Source organism: Heliconius melpomene, chromosome 6, assembly GCF_056956725.1.
Source record: "Heliconius melpomene rosina isolate 202511_hmr_F chromosome 6, ASM5695672v1, whole genome shotgun sequence".
NCBI classification, from domain to species: domain Eukaryota; kingdom Metazoa; phylum Arthropoda; class Insecta; order Lepidoptera; family Nymphalidae; genus Heliconius; species Heliconius melpomene.
Window position 1 is genome coordinate 8966057 of NC_140394.1, and position 18252 is coordinate 8984308.

The following is an 18252-nucleotide window of genomic DNA, read 5'->3' on the forward strand; positions in this document are numbered from 1 at the left end:
TTTCGATATCAATATGAATATGAATTAAATGTAATTGTTGTTAATAGTAATCTTTTGATATATTGAATTTTTTTATTGATTATTAAAGAATAAGAATGGATTATTAAAGATTATCTACATATTTTAGGAATTATTTTAATAATATTTTTCTTGTATTATACCAACAATCAATATAATAAGTAGAATGGGACAAATTTGTCACGGCGGCGGTTCAAGGCGGGTCTCAATCTTCGGCACTTCTAGTGTTAAAATATCTTGTTAAAAAAAATTTTAAGTATCACAACTTACTTTGTAATTTTTTCAAATTATGAAAATTGTTTCAAATAAAAAACAAACGAAATAAAATATTAGTGCTATTTACGGAATATTAAAAAGTTCAAAATTTTAAAGTTACATACAAGTAAAAATGCCATTTTGTACTTAAAAAAACCTACCTATATAAGCTTTAAGCGTTATATAAAACTAAAATGGCAAATTAATTATGATATAAAGTAAAAGTAAATATTGACGTTTCATTATATAATTTTAGCAGCATTTTGAATGTAGGAATGTATAATGTATATGTTTGGATTATAGTAAATTACGCAATTGCATCTTATTACATAAGACTGATGGATGATTAATATAAAAATTAGGAACAAATAATTTATTAAAGGGGACGGAGTATCTTAACACTAGGTTCCCTCTGCCTGCCTGCTCTGTGTAGGGTACAAGGGGTTGAAAAAAAATCTTATATAGAATAATAGTAAGTATATCAACTACTGTATATAGCAAGATATTACTAAAAAAAAGGTTGTAAAGCAGCATAGCTTTCCGCCACTCAACCCCCAATGTTTAGAACTCTAGAACTTAAGTAAGGTTCACCATACCTAATGCTTTAGGATAAAGTCTAGGAAACATTTTCATTGTTTCAAATTAAACGTATTGGGTAGTAGAAATCAATGATAAATTTTGTTGAAGGAATCAATTCAAATGAATCTATAATAATCGGATTCAGTTAGTCTACTCTCAACTACATATATGTTTACACATTAATTAAATATATTTTTAACAGTTGTTACAATATATATATATATACAGGGTGTCCCAGGAGTCAACGATAAAACGAAACCAGGTGATAGACCAAGTTATGACAGTTATGAGAAAAATATAAAAAAAAATCTTTGTCAAGTATTTTTCATATTATATTGATTTTAAAAAATATCGGAAAAACCGACACCCTGTGATGGTTTTTCAAGTCCCACGACTACAAATATTACTCTTTCTTCATTTTTGTTTCTGTAATGTAATCATGAGTAACTCTTCTGTTGGCGCATTTAATCTGGATTCCGAAATGGTACGACACTTGCTGGATTGCTTCTTTGTTGAAGAGAGAAAAATCTAAATACACGATAATCGGGATGACGTTCAACGTTTTGGTATCTTTTCCGATACATTCTAGCTGCAGCATTAGCGTTATATAACCATTCTCCATGAATGAAATGCATATTGGCAATGTGTCAAAGACCGAGTATATGGCCTGCGAGAGCCTAGAGCTCGAGCACTATCCTTATAAGTCCTGGGTCAGCCCCTAAGTCGAAAAAGTTCAGGTATCTTAGATCCGTCATGCACGCGTCTGGAGGCATCGATCACGATCTCCATGGTCGGATAAGCGTTGCCTGGGCTAAGTAGCGGGAAGTCACTGGTGTGGTCTGTGATCGTAAGATACCGTCCAAACGTATTAATTAATAATAAAAATATCCGCAATAATTGTCACCTCTCATTATATTAAGGAAACATGTTGTAATTAATACCTTACAGTAGATCGATATTTGTAAACATTTACTTAATTAGATAATTTAATTGTTTCAAAATGGTAATTTAAATTAATAAATAAATATTAGTATTTAGAAAATAGATTTTGCAAAGACTCAATATTATAGATTCATTATTTTACTTGAAAAATAAGGATGATTTCTTCTGCCCCATGATCTTTAAATAGTTTTCTGCGCGTACTTAATATGATTAAAATCATCATTTAACAGGTGAACAATTAGAATAAACATTGATTTTAAGATTGACCTTCTATTATATAATATTTTACTTTAAAACATAAGGCAGACCGCGCATTTCATCGTCTATTCTCATAGTCAAACGGAATCGGAATAAAATATTTCAAACGCTGGCAACCCCTGTTTGCGGCAGGAATTTTCCAGGCAACCCTGTTTTATAGTGTTCAGAAAAAAATAAGCTTTAATTTGATATATAATTCATTAAAAAAACACATGAGTGCAAATTATTAACATTTAGTGACATCTTTAAACCAGGCAACCCTAGACTTACGGCAGACTGAGAGCTGGCAACCCTTAATTTTCCAATTCCTTATGCGATTATCTTTCAAATGAGGTGCGATTCATATAAAAAACGTATGGGTGCAATTTTCTCCAAAAACGAGTTACGAAAAAATGTAATTAAAGGTGATTGCGGCAGGATTCTTCCAGGCAACCCAGGTGTAATCTGTTCTACTAATCATGTATTATTCATTAATATAGGTTTAATTAAGAAAACTCGTATATGCAGGATTCAACGGCCGGATCTCAGTCTATATATCCACTCACACAAATTCAAAGCTTAGTTAATATTACAGCGCCATCTATCGAAACGCTCAAAGACTATGCCAATAAAAATGGTATAAAGAATGGTATTAAACTGCAAGAACTAGATATTAGATGGAGTTTACGTTGATTTTCTTTTCATCATCATCACAATTTTCACCATGACCGCAACGTACAATGCTGGACATAGACCATTTTCTTTTAACTAATAGAAATTAAAAAAAATAAAAAGGCTGGAAAAAATGTAAACAAAGATGTAAGTTTTATTAACTTAAAAAAAATGCTTAAATGGCTTGCGGTACATAAAAATATGAGTTATTGTAAAGAGAGTATTCATGAGTGTTTGATGTTTAAATATTTAATTTATGATTACAACAAAATAAGAAAAAAAAATACTCATATTCTGTCTAAATGTTTTTTATTATTTTTATTTTCTGTATTTTATAAGAAAAAAAATTATAGTTTTTATGATTTACGTTTTATACAGCAGTGTCCATACATGTCTTTTCATAGTTCTATTTATTTGAAATAATTACGTTTTTAAAAAATCATAAAGTAAAATATTTATTATATAGAAAATAATGTTAAAAACCATGTATAACAGTACATTTCATTTAAATGACTAATAATTTTCATAGCAACCGTGATATTGTACGACATTCAATGTTTATACTAGAGCTATGTAAATATATGATTATACCTTACGGGTGGAAAGTGTACCAGGAAGGACGTAATGGGTTCGACAGTTAGATTACATAAATTATATTAAACTAAAAGAACGAAGACTTTATATTAAACTTCCGGGTACTTAAACTATTTTCTTGATTCGCAGATTATAAATAGAATGTCATATTAGAGTGTAAAACTGCTAAAAGCTGATTAAGCTAATTTTCAGGAGAGACACTTTAAAACGGAGAGTTTAATGTATATTGTTAGAAGGGTTTTAATATTTCGCAAATGTATTTGTATTCTCTACTATGTGTAATTCGTATAGCAGAGAATACAGATAAATTAAAATAAAGGTTGATTTTGTATTATATTTATATTCTAGTACGGGTACATAACAATAAATGGATTTACACTCTAAGCCGACGTATAGATCTAGATTTTACCTGTAGCTTCGCCCAAGCTTCAAAATAACTTAAGAGTTCCGTATAACACAAACTCTGGCCGCAGGTATAGTGGGTTAAATAAAAATTATTAATGAATGTATTTTGACTTTAGAAAATGGAATATCCTACACAAAAATTACTTATCAATTCTTACCAGTGGTTCATGAGATTCAAATAATTTATCATCTTTCATCAAAGCAAGTTATAGTATCTTCAATAAAACTAAATAAAAAAATCGTATAGTTCATAAGTATGGAAATTAAACTAAAATAATATCTATTATATAAATATTACTCAAGCGGGATTGAAACCTACAACCATCACGATCAATTTACCAAAGACTTAACGAAGAAAAAAAAACAAAAATAAAACTTAAAATAACAATAAAACATTTATATTGTGTGAAGATAGCAACTTGAGTTGTCTCGGTCGGTTTATTTTATCAACTAACATAATGTACGTACAGTACACTCGACGAGTTGTGACCGCCATGAAGCTAGCTTCTGCTAAGCTAGCTAGCGTCTGTAGATGACTGCGCAGATTTGGTGTTAGATTTTTACTTACTTAAGATTATTTTCTTCCCGAGTTAACAGTGCGCAAACGTTCAGAAAAACTAACTTCAGGGTGGCCACAACTCTACGACCGTAGTATATTGGTTGGCGTTAGTAAGAACGTTAGGAGGGGAAGGTTTAAAATCTTATGATGACCTATTTCATTTCTCATATACACTCGACTGTTTCTAACTTATCACGTGATTTTTTTATATAAAAAATATATATATATTTATTAAAATTAAATATTTAGAGTTCGTGTATTAATTTTTTTTGTAGTGAAAATGTGCTAGCAAAAATTATTGCAACTTGTTTATGCAAAATTTTTGTAATTTGAAAACCGTAGAAATGATAAAGGTAAGTTTTTAAATATAATTTTATTTTAAGTTTTAAGTAAAATTTTGTGAAAGTTTTGCATTTAATTATAATTTTATGTCACATTTCACGTTATTGCAAGAATTATGAAATAGTTGCGTGCGATTTGAAGATAAACGGGATTTGTTATTAGTAGAGATAATTAGTTAGTAATATGAGAGTGATATTTGCTTTTCACTTTTTTTTAAATATATATTAAGAGTATATTATTAAATTGTTACTTGTTTATTTAAAATTGTAAAAATATTTTTCTTTTATATTATACCGAATAGTAAAACTGTTAAGAATTGATTTATATCAATAGTAAAATAAGAATAATTTATTATTTTACTTAGACAGTAACTAGATTTAAATTTGATATAAAACTGCAGTTTAACATTCTATGAAATTCAGAATTTTCGTTTAGAATCTTAATTTAAACATAATACACAAATAATTTGACAATTTTCGTTTAATATTTAAAAAAATAAGGATCTTTAAACTTGTTTTTATTTTTTAAATCGACAAAATATTTGTTTTTGAGTATTTTACGATAAAATATATAAATATTACAGTTTCACAATCGTCAAATTGTCTATTACTTAGAAATCTAATATACATCAATTGCTGAAAAAAGCTACACCAAGCTTTTAGATATATTTTAAAATACAATAATATATTTTAAATAAGAATTAAAATTGTGAATCAATTTTATTATAGGTACTAAAAACTTATTCAATATGTATTTGTTAATTTCATATAAAAATATCAAATGTTGAGTGGCGGTACTCAACGTCGCGGTTTTAGCCTCGAAACTAAAGCCAGGAAATATCTTTCCCCGAGTGGGAATCGAACCAACAATTACATGCTGGTGCTCCTTAGCACCACACACCCCTCAGCCTCAGACGACGTAAACATTCAAATAAATATTTAATTTAATTAAATAATAACAACACATACTACATATACTTACTTATTGTATATTTGTTAAATAAGGCGATGTCGAGGGAAATGGGTTTTCTTTCTCATACTGTTCGAGCAACCGGTCAATCCACGTTTCACATTTACACCACGGATCTAATATCATCTCATTATCTTATTAAGATCTTAAATACATATATTTATATAAGTAGTATGTAATTTCTTATATTTCGTATGTTAGAAATTAAAGCACATTTTAATTAGTTAGGTGTATTTTTTTATATAGGCCATAACATTTTATTAGCTTATAGCAAATGAAAATATTAAAATCAGCTTCACGCTGTATACCGCACACAGCAGGGTAGGCAGAGAGAACCTAGTGTTAAGACACTCCGTTCTTCACTTTCTGCCAAGTTCTGGAAATTGCGTGTTGAGTGGCAGAACTCAACGCCGCCCTTTGCCTCGACACCAGAGCGAAGAAATGGAAATTTATTTATTTATTTATTAAGCTCCACCAGTGGTAATAACATTAAATTAATCATACAGTAAGTTTCTTACATTTAAATTATTACAGCTAAATTTTTACACCTTTTAAGGTGAATACCACATGCATTAATGTAACTATATAGCCATGTATATAACTATATAAAAACTAAATACCCAATTATTTTACACAATAATATACACAAAAAATTAAAATCAAAGTTAAGTTAACTAAACATCAGTAAATACAATATTAAATATGAAATAGAAACGTAAATAAATATTTCACTTCCTCTAATGGGGATCGAACCCACAACCAGTCGGTTTTACAGCCACACTTTGTGCCCCTTCACCATGACTGGCCTCTATGGTAAAACAGGGTGTCGTTAAGATCCTTTTCGGGTGGAAAGTGGAGAACAGGGTTTTTTGATACTAGGTCATCTCTTCCTGCCTTTCTATATGTGGCATACAGTGTAAAGCTGGAAAAAAAATATGACAATTCCATAGAACCTCAAATCGTGAACTCCAGCATGGTATAATAATTTGAAACGAAGAAAGCAAGTTATATAATATAATAGATAGTTACACTTACTTATCGTACGTGATATCGTATTTAAAGCCATTTCTCCACCATACGAGTGCACCTAGATTTACATAAAAATTGTTCTTACAACCATAATAACCGCAACCGGAGAATTCATGATGTGAATAATTTCTCCGGAGCAGCGGCCGAGCAATTAGACTGAAGAAAACCGTTAACGTTCTGCCTTATTTGTTGCACGTAATACTAGCGTTGCCATAATGTGTTTATATCTTGAGAAATGGTTGTCTTTTGAAAAGTATAAGATTTAAATAATAATAAAAGAAGATAAGTTGTGGACTTTAAGCGCAACGGTTGTGGGTTCAATTTCCACAATTGGGAATGATTTTTTCATTTCTTCGCCAGTCCTCCTGTAGCTCCTCTGGTGTTACACGGGGTAGTGGGCGGCGGTGATCACCATCAGGTGACCCAAACGCTCGTTTGCCTTGTCCTTTTTCCATAAAAAAAAGTTCAACTCCCAATATCTTAAAAATTAAGCAGAAGATGTGAAGAACTTAACATTAGGTTCTCTTTTCTACTCTGCTCGCGGGAAAAGCGAAAAGCTAAAACTGCTTTTTCTGATAATAATAAAAGGTTACCTTGCAAAATGTGAGAAAATAGTTAGAGAAAGCAAAAATATAAATCAGTCTCTATGAAAAACTAAAACAGAATGAGATACCAAATACAGGTATTATGACAACGACACACGCGACTACTTGCATGCACATGTCTGTATAAGTAACTTTTTTTACATGTTTCAGTTAAGTATTAATAGTTACGTGTTGTTTTTTTTTTTACATTTATAACATTTAGTAATAGTTCATTGACTTTAATTTTTTACATGAAAGATTGAGATATTTCTGTCTTAATTTTATTTAAATTAGATATTTACTTACGTAATATGTAAGCAAAGTTTTTTTAAGGACAAGAGTGTATATAATTTGTGATTATAAATAATTCAACTGTTTTCGTTTTCTTTATTTTTTCCTCGTGAACCTATTGTGGGATCGAATCGAATTTTTCAGCTTTCATTTCAATTTTCCACCAATAACTAAAATAATTAAAAAATAGTAGATATTTATTTTCCTTATGTCTAACTGAACAAATTAAAATTATTTTGACTTCCAAAAGTATACTCTTAATTATAATTATTAGTTACTCAATAAATGTAAACGTTGTAATTTAAACATTACGGCGTTGAGTTCCGCTACTTAACATGCAGTTCCTCCAAAGTTCTGCGGAAAGTGGGAAGCGGAGTGTCTTAACACTAGACTCCCTCGGGATACAGTGTGAAGCTGAAAAATAAATAAAAAAATATAATAATTGAAAATATAATAGGCCCATGAGAAAGTGTACATTTTCTGATTTGTATTACAAATATTACTATTTTAAAGTTTAAAAATATTTTAAGCGAATAATTGAAAATTCATATGTATACTTACAAGCTTAAATATTTTGTTTTTTTACTGTTATTATAAAAAATTTAGTAGTCGTCCGTCCGTGACTCGTTTCACTAATGTTTGTTCGCATGACTGAAACTATTATTAAAAAAACTTATGATTGACTACGAAAGTGTGAGTGATGTGATAATGACCTCTAAAACGTATCGAGTTTCTTAGCATATAGACTTAGCTTGATATTTTATTTCTATAGCATTCATATAGCAGGGTGAACAAAGGGAACCTAATTTTAAAATACTCCGTTCACCACTTTTTGGCTAGTTTTTTAAACATTGTGTGTTGAATAGCAGAATGATGCGTCCAGTCGAGCGAAGTAGAGACAAAAGACGAGAACCCCAACATCAGATGCATCAGATTAATAATGCACCGTCGTGCTAACAGTCAAATTTCACATTGAAAATCTAGTGAATAAAAAAATATTTCATTAAACATCCATATTGAAATTCACAATTTCAAATATAGACTTGTTGATTTCGAAGACTACGGACAAAATAATTTTAATTTTTAAATATAAATAAGTATATATGTATATTTTTATTAAAACACTACATAACCTTAAAAGTGTATAGAAATGATTGAATTAACACCAAGTTCCGATGATTCAATGCCCACTGCCTTTTCTTAGAAACTAGGGAATGCCTTCTCTCTTCCAATAGAAACAGAACCGGTCGCGCGTCAAATAAAAAAGTGCCTTTCCTGACTTTTATATATTAGTTTCTAAAATCGAAACTACTGTTAATAGATATTGTGTTTCTTTGTATTTTTCTTATTTATAAAATTAAACATAGTAAAATTATGTTAAAGATATTATTAATTTTTGTTATAATGGAAATCGATACTATCACTATCGATTGTAAATTTAATTTAATTTAAAAAAAAACGCTTTGCCACCATTAAGGTTTTTTAAAAACCTTTATATTTTTTATGATTCCGTACCCCAAAAGGAACAAAACGAAACCCTGATCGGTAATATTTTTGTTGTTCGTGTATATGTTCGTCTGTCTGTCCGTCTGTCAAGACCATTAATCTCAAGATTCGATAGAAGGAACATCGTTTTTGCTGGCTTGCGCTGCATAACTAAAACCTGTAGTGTCATGTGAGCCTACAATTATTAAATTTGGCAAGTCAAAACAATGCCAATAAAAAAAAATATTTAACTTCGTAAACTCTGAGAAGTCATATTCCTGTCGTCCTAAATCATCATATTGGTAGGAACTCTCAGTGGACGAGACCTACTCACACTTTACTAGTTCTTTGAGGTAACCAGACTTAATTTTCACAGAAAAGCATAATCCTCCTTACATTATGGTCGGTTACGGACGCGTACATCAGCCGGGTGGCATTGACCAGAATGCGATCGCCCGTAGCTTTCCGACCTGGCGTTGTACTGCCCAGGCCCAGTTATCCACACCATGTGATGCAGGCTACACGACGAGCACCATATATTTTATATAGAAATTCCCCACATAGGTAAGGTTCTTCATTTATTTTCCACGTTTGAGTCTATTGCCAAAGAAAGTGTAAGGAGGAAATTAAAAATAATTAAATTTACTTTAATTCATATTCAATACCTACCGTCACATATATGCGGTTTTGTTCGTGTGCACTACAATGGCGTTACATTATAGGCGAAGATAAAAAGAAGACTAGCACAATTCAAAAGAAATATTAATTATCAACAATCTAAACTTATTTTGAGCTTCATGCAAAGCATAGCAAGGTAGGCAGAAAGATGCTAGTTCTAAAACACTCCTTTCCGTTTCGCCAATTTCATAATAATTAACGTATGAAAATCAATTCTTATTTTCAGATACGCTGTAAAACACATGAATCAAGGTCCCTTAAGGAATATGTACAGTTCTTGGAGGACTACGAGACAACCGCTCCCCGTTGTTACACCGGAGTACGAATACGTTAGAGCTGCTGCCCCTGTCATACATCCAGATGGTACAGGTTGACTGCCTAGAACGCACTTTGCACTATTTAGCACACTTTATTTAAAACTACTTAATTCTTGAAAAAACAATCCGTGATATTCACTTTTCCTTCTGGAGACCATCCTCCAGTCCACAAAGAAGAGAACAAAAAAACATGTTCTAAACATGATTCAGTCTAATATTTTTGTTTATTTATATATACATATTTCGTAGCTAACTTAAAAGTGGTACCCACCGCCGCATTTTATTTAACAAGACTGGATAAAAAAATACAGTTATGTTCAATAAAATAGGTTGCCCTACATTCTCCCTAACGAGATTTGAATCCACGATCACCACGTTTAGGGAATATGCATAATTGCATCATGATGAATTAGAACCTAATGTGACAGTGTTACCATAATTACTGTCATGTCCCTTCCTGTTACATTTAACTGGTATAAGTTATATGCAAAAGATATGGGAACAGTAATCTAAAAGACTATTAATATTTTAAGCACACACACATAATATCTGAGTAAATGTTGTTTACATTCAGATTTTTTCATTCTTCGGATGTTTTCCGTGCACATTGCACATTAAGTCTTAAGTGTCCACAGCTCTCAAATATCACTCAAATAAATTTATAATAGAAATTACCAATTTTAGAAAAAAAATAATGAACTAAAAATAAACAGCTTTTCCTATTCAAGTACCTAATTGGGGTAGCCATATGTTTTTTTTTATTTGAGTGATATTTATAAATGGCTGTGGGCAAAGACAATTCGGTTTAGAGTTGTTTGACCGTAGGTGCGATCCACACGATACCAGCGCCTAACCTCAGTCTATCTGAAAAGCCTATCGTCGTCGTCGATACATCAGAGAGCCTCGGAACTAATAATGCTTCTGAGGGGGTAAGATCTTGTAATATATTTGATTTATTATTATTATTATTATTTTCGAGCTGTACCTCGGACACAGCAGGGTAGGCAGAGGCAACCTAGTGTTAAAACACTCCGTTCCTCATTTACCGCCGAATTCTGGAGGCATTGCGTGTTGATTGGCGGAACTTAACGCTATGATTTATCTCGACAGCAGAGCTAAGAAATGGCTATGTGTGTAAGTCATTCTGATCTACATTTCCTGCTGTATTGAACCAACCACCAAGTTCTTTATTAACAAAGGCAGTTTGAAAAGACAGAAAGTACATACTTACCTCTGTGTATTAAATTAGAGGGCTTCGCGGTAGTATACGTATAAATATATAATAGGAATAATATATTATATAGATAATTGTTTGATATTCTCTTAGCCCAAGCCAACCTACGAAGTAACAGAAAAGTATGCAGATCAACCGCTATTTCATGTGAATCCAAAAATTGAAACGCCTGTCGGTTTCTCTAAAGCATCAGTAAGTTAACTTAATATTGTTAATTATATATTTACCTAATTATATACTTCAAAAAATATATTAAAATTTTATTATTAAAAATATAGAAACTAACAATCAATGTATATAAAAATATTTCAAAGAGAATCAACAATTTATTGTTTAAAAATATTTTTCTAAAACCAAATAATTTTCGAATAATTCAAAGAAAATTGATTTTAATAGACATCGAATATTATAGAATCCTAAATCCATCATGATCCGTCAAAAATTTTAAGTTGTAGGTATACCTACTGAAGCTTCAATACCTAAACTGTGTTATAATTTAAGGCCCTCTCAGCTGCTGAACTGCAAAACATCATGAGACAAAATGCCGCCCTCCAGTTAGCTTCAGACTACGGTTTGTCAGCATTACATCTGACGCAACCAACGCTCCAGCTACCTCAACCTACGATGATACCACAGCAGTTCTCGATGCAGGTAAACTTATAGGAAATTGAAATTATATTTTAAATAAAAAAATTGAAAATGCGTTATAATATTACCTAAAACTTATTTAAATTAAATTTCTAGCAAAATTTTTAGGAGAATTTTGCTAGAAAATCTATGCCTACACAGTTTTGTATTTTCAATTTAATTTCACCTAAATAAATATCATATATGTTAATTAAAGGGTTTCCACGGGATGTCGAATCCACACGAATTCATACATAGGGGACCAGAACAAATAATAATACCACCGAATGCATTTTACCAACAAGATCCAATGTTCATGCATAAATTCCAGACGCAAATATTACAATATCCAGCTGTTGATTTCTTACCTTATACTTCGGAAATACAGCATCAAGTGCCGACTCAACCACCTCCTGAGACTCAATCTCCATTGTACTTACTGCAAAACGAACAAATAACTGAGCACGGACAGCATATTGAAAACAAAAATATTGCACAACGTGAAACTCAAGAGAATTCTGTTTCTTCAATATTCCCCCAAGGGTTTACAGCCAAGAATGTTTCAGAAAATCTCGTCGATATAGACGTCACTACTGTCGTCCAAAATGTCACAGAGCAAATAACTGAAATTCCAACAACTCTTAAAAGTATTGAAACAAATGAAACTCATCGGACAACTCCTATATATTATGCACAAATAGGACAGAGTGTGGGCGATGTAATAGCCAATGGTTTTTATTCAGCCCTAAATGATGTTAGAGCATCCATAGAACAAAATGACGAGCAAGATAACTTACAAGATAATATTTCGACGACTGCAGCAACTACTACAGTTACTCCACAAGAAATAGAAATGAATTTCCAAAATAATGACAAAAAGGAGACTAAACTTGAAGATATCAAAAAATTTATAGGATCACCATTCGAAAAAGCAGCAGAATCAGTGAACGTGGCGTACACAATATTAAGAGCTAACGAAAAAGAGCCCAAGGTCAACAAGGATGGAGAAGTATTTGCAGGACAACTAGTTGAGGCTAAAATAAGTGAAGATCAAGAATTTAACAAGGAAAAAGCCACATTGGCTAATCGTCCACCCTTAAGATTGTATGCTGTAACAGAAAAGAGGGTTTCAGATAAAGAACCAGAAAGAATGGTCGTCAAAGCTAAAATACCACCAAAAAGTAAGCTCATATTTGACGATAAAACTGGTGAGCCGATACTAAGAATATACGCGAGCTACGTTGATAATACAGCACAGGTAATAAATACATTTTTTGAAAAATACAATTTTGTAAAATACTATTAAAAATATTCGAAAAAAAAATCGATGGACATTCAAAATAAATTCTATCTACCTTTGAAATACATTTATAATTAATTTCCATTAACTTATAATAATCTTCATTGAGGCCAATCCTGGCGCAGGGGCACAAGCGAACGTAAATGCGACAGGTTGTGGGTTCGATTCCCACTCGAGGAAATGAAAATATTTAATATTTTCAATTCCTCGCTCTAGTAACGAAGCAAAGTGCCGCGTTGAGATCCGCACATTAAAAAAATGCCTTCAAAAACGAAAAGTCGAAACGGAAGAGTCTTAACACAAAGTGAAGCTAAAAAATATTCTTATAGTAATCACATTTAATTACAGAAAGAGCTAATAACAGCAAAACTTTCAAACAACAAACAAACGAAGTACAAGGAAATGAATAGAAAACCAGACAGCAACAATTCGAAAGGAGATCCTGTGAAAAATCCAGAAAAAACTTTGGCTGGTGACGGCAACGACGTAATGCAATTCGGACTTAAAATGAAATCTAGAAGCGACGATTATATTATACCGATATACAATGAGTATGAAGAATAATATTTAAATTTATTATAAGTTAGTTATAGTACTTGTTATTAATATCATATAAATTGGTTTATCCATTAGAATTATATTTCCAAAGAACGTTTTTCTGATGAAAAAGAAAATAAAAAAAATTTTTTTCAAATGAGAAAATTTTATTGTAAGTTTTATTCTTGCATTTAAAGTGGGTGCTTTAATATTATTATTTTTTATCTATGTTAAGATTTTAAGCCTTTGCTTCTAAAATATCATAACAATTTGTTTTAATGTTTCAATCGTTAAAAATACTGTGTAAGAGAACAGTGTAAGTTATTTAATTTAATCATATTTAAAATGTAAATATTATTTATTAATTTATTTTTAAACTAGATTATTAATATTTTTATATGTATCAATGATATACATATATGCATTTAGAGTTCATAACTAATTTAATTATAAAATGCCAAATGTATTACATAAAACATAAAATAAAACTAACATGTTGAATAATAATTTATTCTGTTATTTAATTACCTATTACAAGTTAGAAAATATTTTTCAGAAACACTCTCAAACAAAACCTTTCGCTGTTGTTTAAAGTAATAAAGTAAAATAATGTTAATATACCTTAATACAAATAAGAAAAGAAATGGAAACCTATTATACAAAATTCCATAGGTTTCTGAAGTCATTACACACAATTTATATAAACATTTCCTTCAAAGTTAAACAAATGTATAAATACTAACTACCTACTATATTATTCCATCCACTGAGATATTTTAACACTACATTTAGTTTCTATTTTTCTTGAAAATTGACGATATTTGGCATTTAAGTATTGTTTTGTGGACGGTACTAACATCCCTGTACACATATTATGGATAGGGTTACCAACATTTCTTCAGCATATTTTTGAAAATAAGCTGTAAAAATATTATAGTACACTGCAAACAAAAGAAGTTTTTGCATCTTTTGTTAGTTAACTCACTAGTATTTACTTTTGCAAAGATTTTTTTTTAATGAACAATATTCAAAATATAGCAAATATGCTTATCATATTTTTTTTTTTACAAATTATATTACAGTTCGATCGACGAGTCGTTGCCGCCCTGAAATTATTCTATCTGAACTTTTGCGTATTGTTCAATCGCGAATAAAATAAAAGAAAAATTCGGAAATCGAAACTGCACTCATCTTAATTTCAGGGCGGCCAAGACTTGTCGATCTTACTCCACAGACGCAAAATATAGCACAATACTATGACTTATTACAGTACGATTGACATCCCTAATAAAAATGCTCAGTAGAAGAGAATTTAAAGACTAAGAATGATGATATTAGAAGAAAGATGATATTACATTTAATTCAATAATAAGTAAATAATTTCAAAACTACTAGTCTAATACACATTATTGTATTTTTATCTTAAAAGTTTTTAAAGCTCATATTTCAATATTTTTGTATGATGAAACATAAACGAAATTAAAAAATCAATGTATTATTACAAAACGTAAAAATGAAAATTTTAGTTTCTTTAAAGTGTTAATTTAAAAAAAAGATATAAAATAACACACATATGTTTAACTCATGTAAAAGACAACTTCCAATTTAAAAAAAAAAAAACCAAAAACCAATTTTTAAAATGTATATTGCACAGAATATATAAAGTATATATAAACAACTCAGTGGATTGTCTTATTGTTTTATATTAATATTCAATTGTTCTTCTTCAATTGGTCCAGGAACCAAGGATGTCCGGAGCCTCGCTTTGTTAATATCTCACACCCTGTTTCTGTTACAAGCAGTGTTTGTTCAAACTGTAAAGAAAATAAAGACTATTTCAGACACCGTCGTGGTGCAACGCGTCTGACTCCCACTTGGGGGTTAGAAAGGAATTATCTTCATTTTCTTGCTCAGGTAACAAGAAAAGGCGCGTCGTTGAAGTCCTCTACTAAACACGTAATATCTCGAAAATTAGGTGGAAAATAGGAAGCAGAGTATCTTAATACTAGGTTCCCCATGACTACCTTGCTATAAAACATTAAGCTGAAAAAAATACATATTCAGTACATATTAAATGCACCAAATACATACATATGTATGTATTTGGTGCATTTAATATGTACCTTTTAAAAAAAATCACCACAATAATAAATTAATGTTACATATCGATAATAATAATACCATCAAAAACTCACTTGAGCAGACCGGCTGCCATCAGAAGTGACCGCAGTCCAGTGATCAGGCCACTGCTCATCCCGCCAGCCACCTTCGTTGATCATTGGCTCTATTGTGAAACAGTGGCCTGGCTTCATTACACCCACTGCTTTGTTTTCTATAAAAAAATAAAAGATATAAAAGAAGAAAACAAATAAATCAGCGTCATGCTATTTCCCACACATAGCAGGGTAGGCACATGGAACCTAGTGTAATGATACTTTGTTCCCAATGCAAAGTCCAAGTAACTCATTGTCTGATCTTGTCTATGCAGTTTAAACCAAGCAAAAAATAATTTCAAATTCAAATTCCAATCCCCCACATATATAAAGGAATTGGTTGAATCTAAAAAAACAAACACTAAAATGTTTATATATTAAAAGCTTCACTTACTGGCATAATGAGGTACATTCGGAGCAGTATGAAACAATCTATGTATACCATGTCCACAGTATGATCTGACAACGCTGTAACGATTCGCCTGAGCGTGTTTCTGAATCACATTACCAATTTCCCTATACTTTTCACCTGGTTTCACAATCTCTATGGCTTTTTGTAAACACTCGTAAGTAACTTGTACAAGTTTTACAGAAGATTCTGGAACATTGCCAACAAAGAATGTTTCATTGAGGTCACCGTGGAAACCTCTGTGGTAGACTGTTACATCTACATTGCATAGATCACCATCCTGTGAAATAACATATTCTCCTTAAAAGAATGAAATATTATAATTATAACATGAAGTGAGGAAGCAATAAAAAAATTCCAAACCATCTGTAACTGCACCATAATCAAGATGGTCTACAACCATCATCAACCAGCCTAAACATCGCTGTGGAGCGAAGCAGAAGCAAGCAAGTAGTATTCAAATACAGAAAATAACAATAATAAAAACATTTTTGTGACATTTAGGAGGCAATACAATATCTATTGTGAACTCAGTGTTTTATTTATGTTACATATATAATACCTTTAATGGACGCAAATCAGGAATACCATGGCAAATAACTTCATTGACAGATGTGCAGCAACTTTTGGGGAAGTTGTGATAGTTTAATGGACTCGGATAGCATTCCCTTTCAATACAAGCCTCATGCACAACTCTATCAATTTCATCAGTTGTTACACCAATGTCACACACCCTGAAGAATTGAAAAACAAACATTTTTCATTTTTAAATTTATATTCGAAAGAAACAAATACTATTTATTTATGTCAAGTCAAAATTTCAACATTTTAATGAATACACTTTTGTTGATAGCATCTTAAGTTACCAGTATAATACTTGTATAAGTATTGGATGCTTTAGATTCACAAACTGTTGTCCATGGCAGAGTATGCAGAGAGAGTGTGTCTAGTGTTAAGGCACTCCTTTTTCCACTTTCTTCTTAATTTTTGAGAGATTATGTGTCAGCCTTAAACATCAAGCTACTAGAGTAAAGAAATGAAAATAATTTATTTATTTTCCAACTTTACAGTCTGATGTTGTATCACTAATCATAATGGCCTCAAAGGTCAGAAGCTGAATTTACATACATATACATTATACATGTAAATAAATTAATTACTTTGCTGCTTCATCCAACACTTCTCGACCTAGACGGCAAGCTACTCGCATGCCCTCAATTTCCTCATCATCTAGCACTTTGATTTGGCCAGAACCTTTAGCTGCATTTTCGGAAGCCGGAAATCCAGTGGGATGATCGGCATAATCCGGGCGGCCTATATTAGGTGGCACAGTACGCGTAGCCCCAAGCGGAGCCGGTCTCAGTTTCCCCGTATAGTTATAAGACGGCCAAGGATTATACTCCAAGCCAGATCCTTCTGTACTCTCTCCTTCTATAACAAAACAATAATGAAACTATCGCCTACGACCCCTCCGACATAACCTAAAAACACTCACTAGCTAATGTATGTATGATTTTATGAGATTTCCAAGTCTTTTTAAAGCATTCCTGGTTGCAGAAAAACGAGCCCTGTATACCCAACTTAATACACGTTGGGCATTGTAGCATCGCCAGGGATTTGCAACCAGGGCTTTCGCATAGAACACTCGCTTCCATTTTTGCTTTTTTTATAAATTCTAATTTACTGTTGTCAAATTGACAAGCAAAATCATTTGAAGTTTTAAATGTACCATAGATATTTTTTACACTAAACAAGCAATGATGGTATTTAGATCGGAAAAAATCAAAATTATAAGATTTATTTAAATACTCCTCACTTCGTTAAAAATTGTAAAACTTTACAAACTGTATATAATTTAATTATACTTTTAAAATATGTTAAGCAGCCAATATATTACATATCCTTTTATATAAGAACTGACATAGCAACACGCAGTCTATTTTACAATACAAATATAAATTAGGAACGGCATAATA

General features: G+C 31.2%; 2 protein-coding genes across 5 annotated transcripts; one reads left to right on the forward strand and one right to left on the reverse strand.

Annotated features, from left to right (window-relative positions):
• Positions 1-4457: 4457 nt before the first annotated feature.
• On the forward strand, positions 4458-13959 carry LOC146538388 (uncharacterized). 3 transcript variants are annotated; one of them, XM_085187384.1, is made up of 8 exons: positions 4458-4614; positions 9338-9525; positions 9866-10008; positions 10782-10885; positions 11284-11382; positions 11692-11841; positions 12035-13075; positions 13466-13959. In XM_085187384.1, the coding sequence occupies exons 1-8, from the start codon at positions 4573-4575 to the stop codon at positions 13679-13681; spliced, it is 1983 nt and encodes a 660-aa protein (XP_085043510.1). In that variant the 5' UTR covers positions 4458-4572; the 3' UTR covers positions 13682-13959. The 3 variants fall into 3 exon arrangements, with proteins under 3 accessions (XP_085043510.1, XP_085043511.1, XP_085043512.1); XM_085187385.1 differs by having other exon boundaries at positions 9866-10002; XM_085187386.1 differs by having other exon boundaries at positions 9866-10002; positions 10803-10885.
• Positions 13960-14150: 191 nt separating this feature from the next.
• LOC146538389 (methionine aminopeptidase 1) lies at positions 14151-17978 on the reverse strand. 2 transcript variants are annotated; one of them, XM_085186825.1, is made up of 6 exons: positions 17772-17978; positions 17437-17704; positions 16839-17010; positions 16262-16556; positions 15850-15986; positions 14151-15468 (listed from the first exon to the last, which is right to left on the reverse strand). In XM_085186825.1, exons 1-6 carry the CDS (start codon positions 17929-17931, stop codon positions 15367-15369), a joined length of 1134 nt encoding a protein of 377 aa, XP_085042951.1. In that variant the 5' UTR covers positions 17932-17978; the 3' UTR covers positions 14151-15366. The 2 variants fall into 2 exon arrangements, with proteins under 2 accessions (XP_085042951.1, XP_085042950.1); XM_085186824.1 differs by having other exon boundaries at positions 17437-17707; positions 17772-17976.
• Positions 17979-18252: the final 274 nt, after the last annotated feature.

Coding starts and splice junctions, on each gene's coding strand:
- LOC146538389 (XM_085186824.1), bottom strand. CDS start 17,931: ATGGAAGCGAGTGTTCTATGCGAAAGCCCTGGTTGCAAATCCCTGGCG. Junction 17,708..17,771: donor AATCATACATACATTAGCTA/GTGAGTGTTTTT, acceptor GTTTTGTTATAG/AAGGAGAGAGTACAGAAGGA. Junction 15,469..15,849: donor ATGGCAGCCGGTCTGCTCAA/GTGAGTTTTTGA, acceptor TTTTCTTTACAG/TTTGAACAAACACTGCTTGT.
- LOC146538388 (XM_085187384.1), top strand. CDS start 4,573: ATGCAAAATTTTTGTAATTTGAAAACCGTAGAAATGATAAAG. Junction 9,526..9,865: donor TATAGAAATTCCCCACATAG/GTAAGGTTCTTC, acceptor TCTTATTTTCAG/ATACGCTGTAAAACACATGA. Junction 13,076..13,465: donor ACGTTGATAATACAGCACAG/GTAATAAATACA, acceptor ATTTAATTACAG/AAAGAGCTAATAACAGCAAA.